This window comes from Gadus morhua, chromosome 19 (assembly GCF_902167405.1).
Source record: "Gadus morhua chromosome 19, gadMor3.0, whole genome shotgun sequence".
In the NCBI taxonomy this organism is placed as follows: Eukaryota; Metazoa; Chordata; class Actinopteri; order Gadiformes; family Gadidae; genus Gadus; species Gadus morhua.
In genome coordinates this window covers 13,661,603-13,673,175 of record NC_044066.1, presented here as the reverse complement: position 1 = coordinate 13,673,175, position 11,573 = coordinate 13,661,603, and the positions used below count along the sequence as shown (strand labels likewise).

The 11,573-nt window shown below is 51.4% G+C and overlaps 2 protein-coding genes across 10 annotated transcripts in view; one reads left to right on the top strand and one right to left on the bottom strand.

Annotated features, from left to right (window-relative positions):
• The window catches only part of lrmp (lymphoid-restricted membrane protein), a 31,934-nt gene extending 29,526 nt beyond the window's left edge, over positions 1–2,408 (top strand). For 6 of the 9 annotated variants that reach the window (XM_030341437.1, XM_030341440.1, XM_030341438.1 and 3 more), the window contains 3 exons: positions 187–213; positions 1,029–1,189; positions 1,537–2,408. In XM_030341437.1, coding sequence (XP_030197297.1) covers positions 187–213; positions 1,029–1,189; positions 1,537–1,679 — 331 coding nt within the window. In that variant the 3' untranslated portion in view covers positions 1,680–2,408. The remainder of the gene's footprint in view (positions 1–186; positions 214–1,028; positions 1,190–1,536) is intronic. The other 3 variants (XM_030341446.1, XM_030341439.1, XM_030341443.1) reach the window with 1 other exon arrangement.
• On the bottom strand, positions 1,891–11,567 carry dnai7 (dynein axonemal intermediate chain 7). Its single transcript, XM_030342520.1, has 17 exons — positions 11,474–11,567; positions 11,044–11,167; positions 10,449–10,540; positions 10,154–10,258; positions 9,751–9,888; positions 9,203–9,334; positions 8,804–8,907; positions 8,154–8,312; positions 7,114–7,204; positions 6,970–7,050; positions 6,721–6,808; positions 6,382–6,545; positions 5,265–5,436; positions 4,654–4,868; positions 4,051–4,209; positions 3,270–3,383; positions 1,891–3,145 (listed from the first exon to the last, which is right to left on the bottom strand). The coding sequence occupies exons 1-17, from the start codon at positions 11,474–11,476 to the stop codon at positions 2,870–2,872; spliced, it is 2,217 nt and encodes a 738-aa protein (XP_030198380.1). The 5' UTR covers positions 11,477–11,567; the 3' UTR covers positions 1,891–2,869.
• Between the last annotated feature and the right edge of the window lie 6 nt (positions 11,568–11,573).

Sequence of the window (11,573 nt, the reverse complement as noted above, 5' to 3'; positions counted from 1 at the left end):
CGTCTTGTTACTAACTATACGTGTGCTAAACGGTCTTTTGCTGCACCGCCGAGTCCCGTTTTGCTGTATTTGTTTGCGGTCGTCACTGTTCGCCACCGGGAGCTAATTCTATGCTCATGGATTCCCTGCCACTGAAAAAAAACTAACTCCTTCTATTCTCTTCCAATTTCTCTTCACGTCTTTCAGGAAACAGGAAGAGCTTTTTGTGATTCTGTAAGTGAAGCGTGAAAGGTGGAATGTAACCGAGCGGGAAAAATGGACAGAATGAATGTCTCCTTTCAAGGATCATCGACCGCTCACATCACCCCCCCCCCCCCCCCCGGCGGCCCTCTCCTTCCTCAAAGCTCTCCTTTCAGCCCCATGCACTTCACTGTTGTGTTGCTGGTGATCACTGATGATTGGTCGGTTGTGTGGTGGATGTTTCAAAGCCGTCTTCGTGGTTCAGGGTCAGTCTGGGAGAATGTGTTTTTGTCCGAATGTCGCAGCTATTCCATCGGTCGATCAATTATCTGTTGCTGTTGCAGTTGCTTGCCATTTGAGATTTACTAACCGCAAAACAACATCCCTACAAGTGGGCCCTTGCACTGACTGCTGTTGGTCATGAAGACTTCATCTCTCACTTCAGGCTTGCTCCTTCCATACTTCCATTTGGCTGCCTCTTACTCCTCGATTGGACCTCGCTGCCTTCCCTCTCATCCTCCTGTCTCTCCCCTTCCTCTCTTCTCTCTCCTCCTGTTCTTCCCCTCTTCTCTCTCATCTTCTGCCTTCTACTCTGTACTCCCTCTCCCTTCTTTCTTTCTCCATTTCCTTGACACTAATTCCTGTCTTTCTCTCCTTCCAGTCCACCTCCCTCTCTGTATAATATCCGCACCTCTCCTGTCTTTGTCCGCACATATTCCCCTCTCTCTGTCTCTGACTGGCTCCCCTCTCTCTGTCCCTGACTGGCTCCCCTCTCTCTGTCTCTCTCTGTCTCTGACTGGCTCGTCTCCCTCTGTCTCTGATTGGCTCCCCTCTCTTCTGCCCTCCAGTCCCAGCTCGTCTCCTGGTGCCTCTGCGTCGGACGCCCTGGTGTCTCAGTCGCTGTCCCACTCCGTACTTTCCCACCCCAAGGGGGCGGGGGGCCCCTCAGGGGGGGTCCGAGGTGGGCGGGGCCTCTGGCTGTGGCTGGCCATGGTGGTGGTGCTGGCAGGTTGGTGAACTTCAGACGTTATTAAACCACATGTTGATTTGTTCATGTAACCATTGCGTTTATTTATTGGTTAATTCGTATTTCAATCTCAATTGAACTTGAACTGTGAAACCTTTTGTGCTACACTAGACAATATATTTCTGATTCATTTCAATCCACTAACCAAGGCTTAAAGGGATTTGGGGTCCCCTCAACCTTTAATGTATGAACGACGGGTGGTCTCTCTGGGTGAGGGCGACCAGCCGGGAGTAACTGTCCTCTAATGTCTGAGTGAGAGGGGTGGTCTCTCTGGGTGAGGGCCCCTGATCTGAGACCAGCCAGTAGTAAGTGTCCCCGTGCCCCTGCAGGACTCCTGGCGTTGCTGGCCTGCCTGGTGATGCAGCCGGCGGTGGACGCGGCGCCCGTGGGCACCGGCGACTCCTGGATGACCATCCAGCAGCTGCTGTGGCCCTACACCGGGCTCCGCCACAACGGACAGCCCCCCGTCTAGCCCCGGCCAAGGGGACTGGGGGCCCCTGGCTCATCTACATGACTGTCCTCATGCCTATGGGGGGTGTGGGGGGGGTCCATCATACAGACTGGCTGATGCACAGCTGGGGCATCCCTGGGGTATTTACACATCACGTTTGACCAGAGTAGATTCACTTAGCGTGTGCGTTGGCGTGTTTGTGTTTGAATGAATAATACGACAAGATGAACACTTGAAGGAACGATCACTGTTTTATTCATTCATCCTGTGAGCTGGACGACTCGTTTTGTCTCCGACACGATTTCAGAAGATGTGATCGGTGCAGATCAATAACATTTCAGAGGACGTTGGAGAACTCCCCCCTGTTCAATAAGCACAAGGAAGGTCTGAAACTGTGTGGGCCTAGTGGAATGTTCCACTTTACACGGAAGGGGAAGGAAGAATCAATCTTCTCCTTTTTACCAGGACATTATTTCTCAATGGGACCAGGAGCAATCCTTTAAGAGTAATATAACACCGCTAATAATAACGTTTTATTTGTGTTTTTTGAAATATAATTACAATCTATTTATAAAAATGTTTGATTCCATGAACGGATTGTTTTTGATCATGAGTGAGTGAAGCACCAAACAGATTTTTGTTTTAAGTTGTTGCCGTGCTGTGCACCGTTTTAAAAGTCGTACGCTTTTTGTATATTCCAAAGAGGTTGTTTGAAACTTTTCACAAATAAAGTCGCCAATTGTAGAAAAATCTGTGTGAGGTGCGTTTTGTAATCTAACTCACTTCGTACTACGTGGCTACTATTTAAATATACAACTCGGATCCGTTACGTCAGACTATACCGGGATATCATCCCCCAGAACTCGCATCAGATCGGCACTCTTTCCCTTCAAACCGGATGACACTAAACTAAGTAACCAGCGCTCACAACAGACCCTAGAGACCGCACTGCACTACAGGGGCCACAAGGTTACTGCAAAGGACCCTTTCACAATGGTGTAGCCAGACAAAGACAGGCGCTCCTCGTCACATGAACTATGCGTCTGCTTCTTTCACGTATCAGGGCATGAGTAATAGACCAACGTCATAGTAAATGAGAGGACCAGACTAAATGTGGGTTATGAGTGAGCCTGTTTGTCCTTCTATGTAAAGGGTCTATGAACCCCATTTCAACAGAGGCGGCTCCTGCTGTCGTCCTACTTTGCCGCTCTTCAACAGTAGTTGAGCAGCCGGGTGGCGCACAGCAGGCTCTGCACCGTGTCCACAAACAGGAAGTGGGAGGTCTTGGTCACGGCCCTGCCCTCGGGGCTCAGGTCGTCGCGCAGCGTGTGGAGGAAGGTGGAGTGAAACTCTGTGTCGGGGCTGATTTCGACGGAGAAGGCCGGGCTCTCCTCGGTCATCTGCAGCTTCTGGCTGCGCTGGGCCCCCAAGAGGTACAGGCTCCAGGGGCCACCGGGGACCAGGGCGGGGCCGTGGTGTTCACACGCCTAGGGGAGGAGGGGGGGGGGGGGGGGGGGGAGAGAGAGGGTGGTGGATGAGAAGGCTTGGAAACGTCCGGAGGACCCACCATGTGTTCATCTCACCTGTAGGACCATGTGCTTGCTGTCTCACCTGTACAACCATGTGTTCGCCTCCACACCTGGCGTTCCACTGGCTCCAGGAGAAGGCCACGGCAGAGGCCTGGAGGGCCATCTGTTCGTAGGCCGTGTGCTCACTCAGAGGGTCCTGGGAAGAACCACAGGATCAGGGGAGGGTTGAGGACGTTACGACCAAGGGGTGAACAGTACTGGGTTCGATTCCCAGGTTCAGCACGCTCTATCTGAACTGATAGAGCGTGCTGAACCTGTTCTCATTAACCCTGGAGATTTATGATCAACCGTCAGTCCATCCCAGAGGAAGAATTTGGCTCGGTGGCTCCCTGAGGCCTGGAAGGGAGTCAGTCTGTCACCAACCTCACCTTTCAGGTTAGGATGTAAACAACTCCTGTCTCTTGCTCCAGTCTGTCTGTCTCCAACCTGTTTGTCTCCAGCTCTAGCCTGTCTGTCTGTCTCCAGTCTGTCTCCAGCTCCAGTCTTTCTCCAGCTCCAGTCTGTCTGTCTCCAACCTGTTTGTCTCCAGCTCTAGCCTGTCTGTCTGTCTCCAGCTCTAGCCTGTCTGTCTGTCTCCAGTCTGTCTCCAGCTCCAGTCTTTCTCCAGCTCCAGTCTGTCTGTCTCCAGCTGAAGTCTGTCTGTCTCCAGCTCCAATCTGTCTGCCTCCAGTCTATCTGTCTCCAGCTCCAGTCTGTCACCAGTCTGTCTCCAGTCTGTCTGTCTCCAGCTCCAGTCTGTCTGTCTCCACTCTGACCACAGCTCCAACCTGTTCAGGTCATCTTTTAGTTCTCCCAGTGCCCACCTTGCCACAGGAGCGGATGTATCGGTCCGTGTGTTCGTTAACGGAGAGGTTGAGGCCGGCGTTGGCCATGGCCTTCCTCAGAGCCCCGCAGCCCATCCATTGACCCTGCAGGTGGGAGAGGACCCCCTCCTGCTCCACCTGCAGCATGCACTGGTGCCCCTGCAACACACGTTAACACATGCTCAGACGTACGAACACACGCCAACGCAGCAGACACGCTCGAGTACTACACATACCATTCTGAAAGACTCATTTTACCCTGCCAATTATCTGTTTGGACTGCTGCCCTCGGGGAAACGTTGCAGGTCCATCAGAACACGCACCACAAGATTCATGAACAGTTTCTATCCAAAAGCTAGATATTATTTGTTTATTTCAGGGAGTGATTGTTGAGATCCATAAATAATTGTTATTCGATAGCAATTAGGGAAACTTAGTCTGAAAGAGTGTGAGTGAGCTAGTCTCTCCTCAATAGTCGTCCATGAAAGATGTTCATTCAGCTACACTCAACCAAGAGGTCCTTAAATGAACCATTCCAAAACAGTGCACTACGAGGGGGGATTTGTTGCAAAGGTGGTGGTCTCCCACCCCCCCCCCCCCAACCTTGACGGTGATGCTGAGAGTGATGAGTGCTGAGGTGACCCTGAGGCGCGCTGAGTCCGGCCCCAGCGGCTGCAGGGTCCAGGCCTGCAGGGGCAGCAGGCAGTATGTCTCCTGCAGCAGCACGAAGGCCCGGAAGGAGCCCATCTTGAAGGAGACCCGGGCCTGGTCCGCTTCGTACGACACGCCGCTGACGCCCGCTGTCGTCCACTGGATGGCTGAACAGTCAGGTAACAGTGAGTCAACAGTCAGTCAACAGTCAGACCGGACAGTGCGGTGACGATGTGTATGTGTACATGAATCATGCACTCTGACTTAATCACTCACAATGGACTGCATTCCTACAGCGCTTCTTTAACCAGTGGCCACTTAAAGCGCTTTACAATATTGCCTCACATTCACCCATTCATGCACACATTCAGGAGCCGGGGATCGAACTAGCAACCTTCCAGTTAACAGCCAACCCGCTCTGCCTCCTGAGACACATGCCGCACCGTTGTAAGAGGCTATGAATGAAAGCATCGGCTGTAAATGCTATAAAATGTAGCTAGCTCGATATGCGCTGTATAACGCCCACTTCGGTCCACCGTGTCGGGTTCCCAGCGGGCCCCTACCTGTGGGGTCCCAGATGGCCACATTGGGGGCCTTTAGGAGCAGGACGTAGTCGGGCACGGTGAGGGACAGCCCCACGGGCTCCGGGGCCTCCGGGGCCTCGGGGGAGGAGCCGGGCTGGGTCTCGGAGCTCTCCTCTGGGTAGGGGAGAGCCTCCAGCCCCCCCTCAAGCACCTGGTGGGGGACACAGGCCGTCCTGGGTTAAACACGGCTTGGTACTGCTGGCTAATAGCCAATAATCAGTAGTCTTTCGAATTGTACCGTACCTAGCTATCTTTGTTGTATACATGGAATGGGTTAACCTAGCGATGGTTAACGCTTGCCACTGGGTTCTATGAAAGTCCTTACTTAACATTAGTGACAGTGATACATTGTTGTTTCTCTTTCTTCTGACAAATGTACTCATTGTAAGTCGCTTTCGATGAAAGCGTCTGCTAAACGCCCTCAAAGTAAATCCTTATTCTAAATGTACGTATGCTGTATGCTCTGCCCCGGTCCTCTCTACTGAGATGCTCTCCCCTGGTCCTCTCTACTGAGATGCTCTGCCCTGGTCCTCTCTACTGAGCTGCTCTGCCCTGGTCCTCTCTACTGAGATGCTCTGCCCTGGTCCTCTCTACTGAGCTGCTCTGCCCTGGTCCTCTCTACTGAGATGCTCTGCCCTGGTCCTCTCCACTGAGATGCTCTGCACTGGTCCTCTCTACTGAGATGCTCTGCCCTGTTCCTCTCTACTGAGATGCTCTGCCCTGGTCCTCTCTACTGAGATGCTCTGCCCTGGTCCTCTCTACTGAGATGCTCTGCCCTGGTTCTCTCTACTGAGATGCTCTGCCCTGGTCCTCTCTACTGAGCTGCTCTGCACTGGTCCTCTCTACTGAGATGCTCTGCCCTGGTCCTCTCTACTGAGCTGCTCTGCCCTGGTCCTCTCTACTGAGATGCTCTACCCTGGTCCTCTCTACTGAGATGCTCTGCCCTGGTCCTCTCTACTGAGCTGCTCTGCCCTGGTCCTCTCTACTGAGATGCTCTGCCCTGGTCCTCTCTACTGAGATGCTCTGCCCTGGTCCTCTCTACTGAGATGCCCTGCCCTGGTCCTCTCTACTGAGCTGCTGCAGGGTGTGGCTCCACCTGTCGCAGCGACCAGCCCCTGGCCAGGATTGCCTGCGGGGGGAGGCGGAACACGTCACAGTAGTAGACTCCGCCCAGGGGCGTGTAGCGCTGCAAGTCCACCGTCGCCACGTCTACAGCCTTCACGATGTCAGGCTCCTCAGGTTCAGCTGGTACCTCCTCGCCTACCAGGAGGAGGGGGGGGGGGGGGGGAGAGAGAGAGAGAGAGAGAGAGAGAAAAAACAGTTTTACTATTGTCATTGATCACACACCCTTCATCCCAAGGGACTGACAGTGAATTTAAGATGAACTTAAGGTCATTAAGCAGCAGGAGTTCCCCAGATGTACGTTGATACCTACTTGCTTCCATCTGTGTTTGTTTCTGGTCCTCCGGTTCCTCCACTGGCCTGGTTCTGCTGCTCCTATTTGACAGGACGCTGCCTGCACTCTGAGGGCCACACACGCACACACACAGACACCCGGCACACACACACACACACGCACGCACACACACGTATATAAATACACACACAGGCACGCACACACACACAAACATATAAATGTGATATAACGTAGGTGGCTGAGCACTCAGACCTGACAGGACCTCACCTTCCTCCTGACGGACCCCGGAACCGACTGCACCTCCTCCTCTTTCCCTTGTCTAGGGCTCTCTTTCTTCCCCACCCCTTCTTCTCCTCCTCCTCCTCCTCCTCCTCCTCCTCCTCCTCCTCCTCCTCCTCCTCCTCCTCCTCCTCCTCCTCCTCCCTCTCCTCCTTCTTCTCCCGTCTCCCCTTGGACAGGGGACCCCGGTTTGGACGAGGGCTCCTCCTCTCCTCCGGGCGTCCTGGGAGACGACAGAAGGAACCAGTAGCAGGTGAGCTTTGCTTAAGTTGTTGTTTTAAAGTAGTTTCAGCAGAGGAGTACTGTTGTCGGGAATTGTACATTATTTACTATACTACTAGAGATCTCAATTTAACCAGTCTAGTGATCATTTGTAAAACTGTACAGTATTTTGTCTGCAGTTGTGATTATCCAGTTGACCTTTGATAGGTATTATAATCAAAGGTTTGGATATTCCAACTCATTCAAGGGTTGTACTTTATTTCGATTAATTTCTACAGTGAAAACCTTAAAACTCCAAAATAACACATAAGAGATGATGCAGTCACCAAAACCATGTTAAATCATGAATTTCACATCTTCAATTCCAGTAGCCACTGCTTGTCCTGATTGCAGCTTTGCCATTCTCTGCATTCTCTCAACAATTAAGAGGAAGTCAGCAGGAATAATTTCCCCACAGGAAGTTGACATGTATTTATTCATCTGAGCACTTGCGACCACTTCCGGCTCTTAATCCCTGAAGCTGTTTAGCTGTTGCCGACTTCTTTACTGTAAACCAAACCTACAGTGTCACAACACCATCAATGATGAAATAAAGTAACCACTAAATAAACAGTTATCAAGGCACACCTGCGGATTGAAAAGCATTCGAGGAGACGACCTCATGTCACGATGAGGCAACGCCAGAGTGCTGTCATCAAGACAAACCACACTTATCCTTACGCTCAACAATCTCAGATATGCAATAGACTCAAGTGTAGTAGTAGTGGTAGCATTAGAAACAGTTTAACTAGCAATAGTTGGAACAGTAAAGCGGTAAGTGCGGCCTAATAGAGTAGTAGCAGTAGAACGAGCAGTAGTGGGGTTAGTGATGGAGGTAGTAGTGACAGTAGAGGGGGGGGGGGGGGGGGGGGTGGGTTAGTGATGGCGTGATGGCGGGTCAGGAGGAGGACCTGCTGCTGAGGGGCCGCCCCCCCAGGGCGGTGAGCCTGGCGTGGGGAGACAGGTGGTCATAGCGGGTGTGGAGGATTCGGAGGGCCACGTCACTCAGGGCCAGCGGCTTGGGGAGCTCGAAGGCCACGCCCGCCTCCTCGAACTGGAAGCCCTTGAACCTGGAAACACAGACACAGTAAAGCCGAATCCGTCCAGCTCAGCGGACGTAGGGGACATTTATGTTCCCGTGCGGACACTTCAACCCCTGGCGCCTCACGGTGAATAAAGAGTAGCATGTTATTATGAGCCGATAGGGGTGAGGCCATCTTGCTCGAGGCAGCACGGTAATGGACCGAAACTGTAGCCCAAGTAGTTAGATGACACACGAAAAGTGTGCTTGTCTATTTTCCCTTAAACAGGCTTGACATGCAGGCTCGGACATGAAGCACAGCAGTTTGATAAGGCACAGGTTGTCGCAGGAAACGGTCACCATCACTTCCATATACGGCGCTTTACATGGACGACCAATCAGAGAAGCCCTAGAAATCAACCAAAGAGAGAAGCCCTACAGACCAACCAATGAGTGAAGCCCTACAGGCCGACCAATGAGAGAAGCCTTATAGACCGACCAATGAGAGAGGTGTGTGTTAGAAGCATGCTGGTTACACACCGCGGGTTCTTGTTGAGGTTGGCCCAGACACAGAGGGTGACATGGTCGTCCCTGACAACCGTCGCCATGTTGCCTGTCTCAATGTCCACATTGGAGCCAGCGTGCTAGCATTAAAAAAAATAAATAAATAAAAAGGACACATTCAAACAAAACATGGTGTGTGTTGGATCCTTACAACTGTGTGTTTGTGTGTGTGTGTGTGTGAATTGCTGAGCGTGTGTAAGTGTTTGTGAGTATTTGTTCGCGTGTGTGTGAATGTGAGTGTGTGTGTATATGTGTGAGTGTGCTTGTGTGTGTGTGTGTGTGTGTGTGTGTATGTGATAGAGAGAGTGTGGGTGCCTGTGTGCGAGCGAGCGAGCGTATGTGTGTGTGCGAGTGAGTGTGGTTCATCCCCCTTACGTTGAGCACCTCCTGGGCGATGAGGAGGTGCTTGTGGTGCACCAGCTCCTGCAGACAGTGGATGTGCTCCAGGAGCCTCTGACGCTCCTCCTCCTGCACCTCCTCCTGCTCGTCCTCCAGGGTCCCGATCAGCTGGGGAGACAATCACGTCTTCATGCCTGACCTGACCCCCCCCCCTCCGGCCCCCCCGCCTTCTCATAAGGTACTTGTTGCTTTGTCACACAAAGTAACTTGTTACTTTGTGTTTTTAACTTGTTACTTTGTAACTTGTTACTTTGACAAAGTAACTTGCTACTTTGTCACACAAAGTATCAATTCTCCACTTAATGAAGCATTTACTAATTTCAGAGAGAAGTTCTCATTTTGTATTTAGCTTCTAATTGTTCTTTTCTAGCTCGAGATACATTAGCGAGGTCCGGACCTCGTTGACCTTATCACTGGCTACGGGCATGGGTTGGGGCGTGTGTACGTTGGGATACAGGGTACTGGACCTCGGGGCTGGGGGGGAGGACACGTTCCTGCCCGTCCAGCAAGACTCTCTCTCTCACCTGCAGGGCGAGGGAGCACTGCTGCAGGGCCGGGACGGCGTCCACCTCAGGGTCGTCCCTCCAGAGGCTGATGTAGGTGTTCACTTCCTGGGTCTGGGAGGGGTCGGGTCGGCCGTCACACAGCATGAACCTGTCCCACTGAACACACAGAGCAGCATGACTCTCTCTCTCTCTCTCTGTCTCTCTCTCATTCCTACCCACTTCCCCCCTCCCTCTCCCTCTCTCCCTCCCTCTCTCTCTCTCCCCCCTTCTCTCTCTCCCCGACCCTCTCTCTCTCTCTCTCTCTCTCTCTCTCTCTCTCTCTCTCTCTCTCTCTCTCTCTCTCTCTCTCTCTCTCTCTCTCTCTCTCTCTCTCTCTCTCTCTCTCTCTCTCTCTCTCTCTCTCTCTCTCTCTCTCACTCACCTTGGCTTTCTCTCTCGTGTCAACAAGCCATCTCTTAACTGCAACTTGGTTTTCCTCCAGCAGATGGCGGACTTCGTTCAGCTCGTCTTCTCTGCGTTCTTGGTCCTATTGGATGGTTGGCAACAAATAAACAAATATTATTAACATGGCAATGGATTTAAGTGTTTTCAAACATTTTATATATATATTGTATATATTTCATACAGATTAGGCCTACTTTGGCGAGGGACGCTATAAATAAACAGGTGTTTCAATATAATACTTCCGAAGTGCACATTATCAGTCATCCACTCGCCTTGGCCTCCAGTCTCTCCATCTCCTCCTGCTCCCTCCTCTCCCGCTCCAGCCTCTCCTGCTTCTCCTGCTCCTCCTGGAGGCGCGCCATCTCTGCACCACAAACACAGTCCCCAACAGTGACCTCCAGACCAGTGGTTCTCAAACTCTACCTACTAGAGTACCCCCTCTAAGATATTTTTTCAGCTGAGTACCCCCTTCACCGCCACAAAATATTCTTGGGAGAGAAAATAGTAAAAGGAACATAAATAATGTATGTGCGGTCTATTTGGCATTGTCAACATGAACAGTATAAGGGTGCAAATAGTCACAATTAAGTGAGAAACATGGGCCTGTGCTTCATGCAACTGTTGAACAATTTTTCCCCACAAAAGAAGAACACCATGAGAGGGTCAGAGCATGTAGAGTCGAGTCCCATTGAAATATATTTTTCCTAAGACTGACCACATTTTTCCATTTTCTTGATTTTCTATTGTCTAGCTTTCCGAATTGAAACTCCACAGTACCCCTTGGGGTACGCATACCCCCATTTGAGAACCACTGGTCTCTAGGGGTCTCAGTCAGGCGCGAGTCGAACAGTGGGGGAGGATGGTTACCTTTTTCTTGAAGCCTCCTCTCCTCCTCCTCCTTCTCGAGCCGCTCTCTCTCTGCCTTGGCCTCCTTGGTCTCCTTGGCGCCTTTGGCGGATCCCCTGACCCCTTTGTCTGACTTTTTGGCCGACTTTGACACAAAACATTGGTGTCAGGAAGGGAGGTCAAAAAAGATAGGGTTAGTCTAGACACTGTTAATCTTGTGTGGGACATTTTTTAATGGACGACCAGTTAGGTTCAGCGCTGCAGCCAGTGTTGACCTGCTGACCGAGTTGGACGTTTTTACACATAACACTTATTTATACTACACTTTCATAACTTTTAATTGTTTGCTTTGATAGCGGTTGGTAAGAAAGTAAACTACAAAACGACCTCCATTAAAGGACTACGTTAACCATTACAGATTGTATTCGTACAATAATGAGCGTTTTCTCACCATCTTCAAAGATTATAAACGTCTGTGGCGTCCCAGGTGCCATGGATACGGCGCATGCGCAGTCAGCCCGACCGCGACCGTTTGCCATGGTTGCCAGGTT

What these genes read in the sequence shown, in the direction of transcription:
- dnai7 (XM_030342520.1), bottom strand. An exon ending in GGGCGGCCCCTCAGCAGCAG is followed by an intron (nt 7,205 to 8,153) that starts GTCCTCCTCCTG and finishes GTCGTCTCCCAG; the next exon opens with GACGCCCGGAGGAGAGGAGG. An exon ending in GCGAACACATGGTTGTACAG is followed by an intron (nt 3,146 to 3,269) that starts GTGAGACAGCAA and finishes CTCCTCCCCTAG; the next exon opens with GCGTGTGAACACCACGGCCC.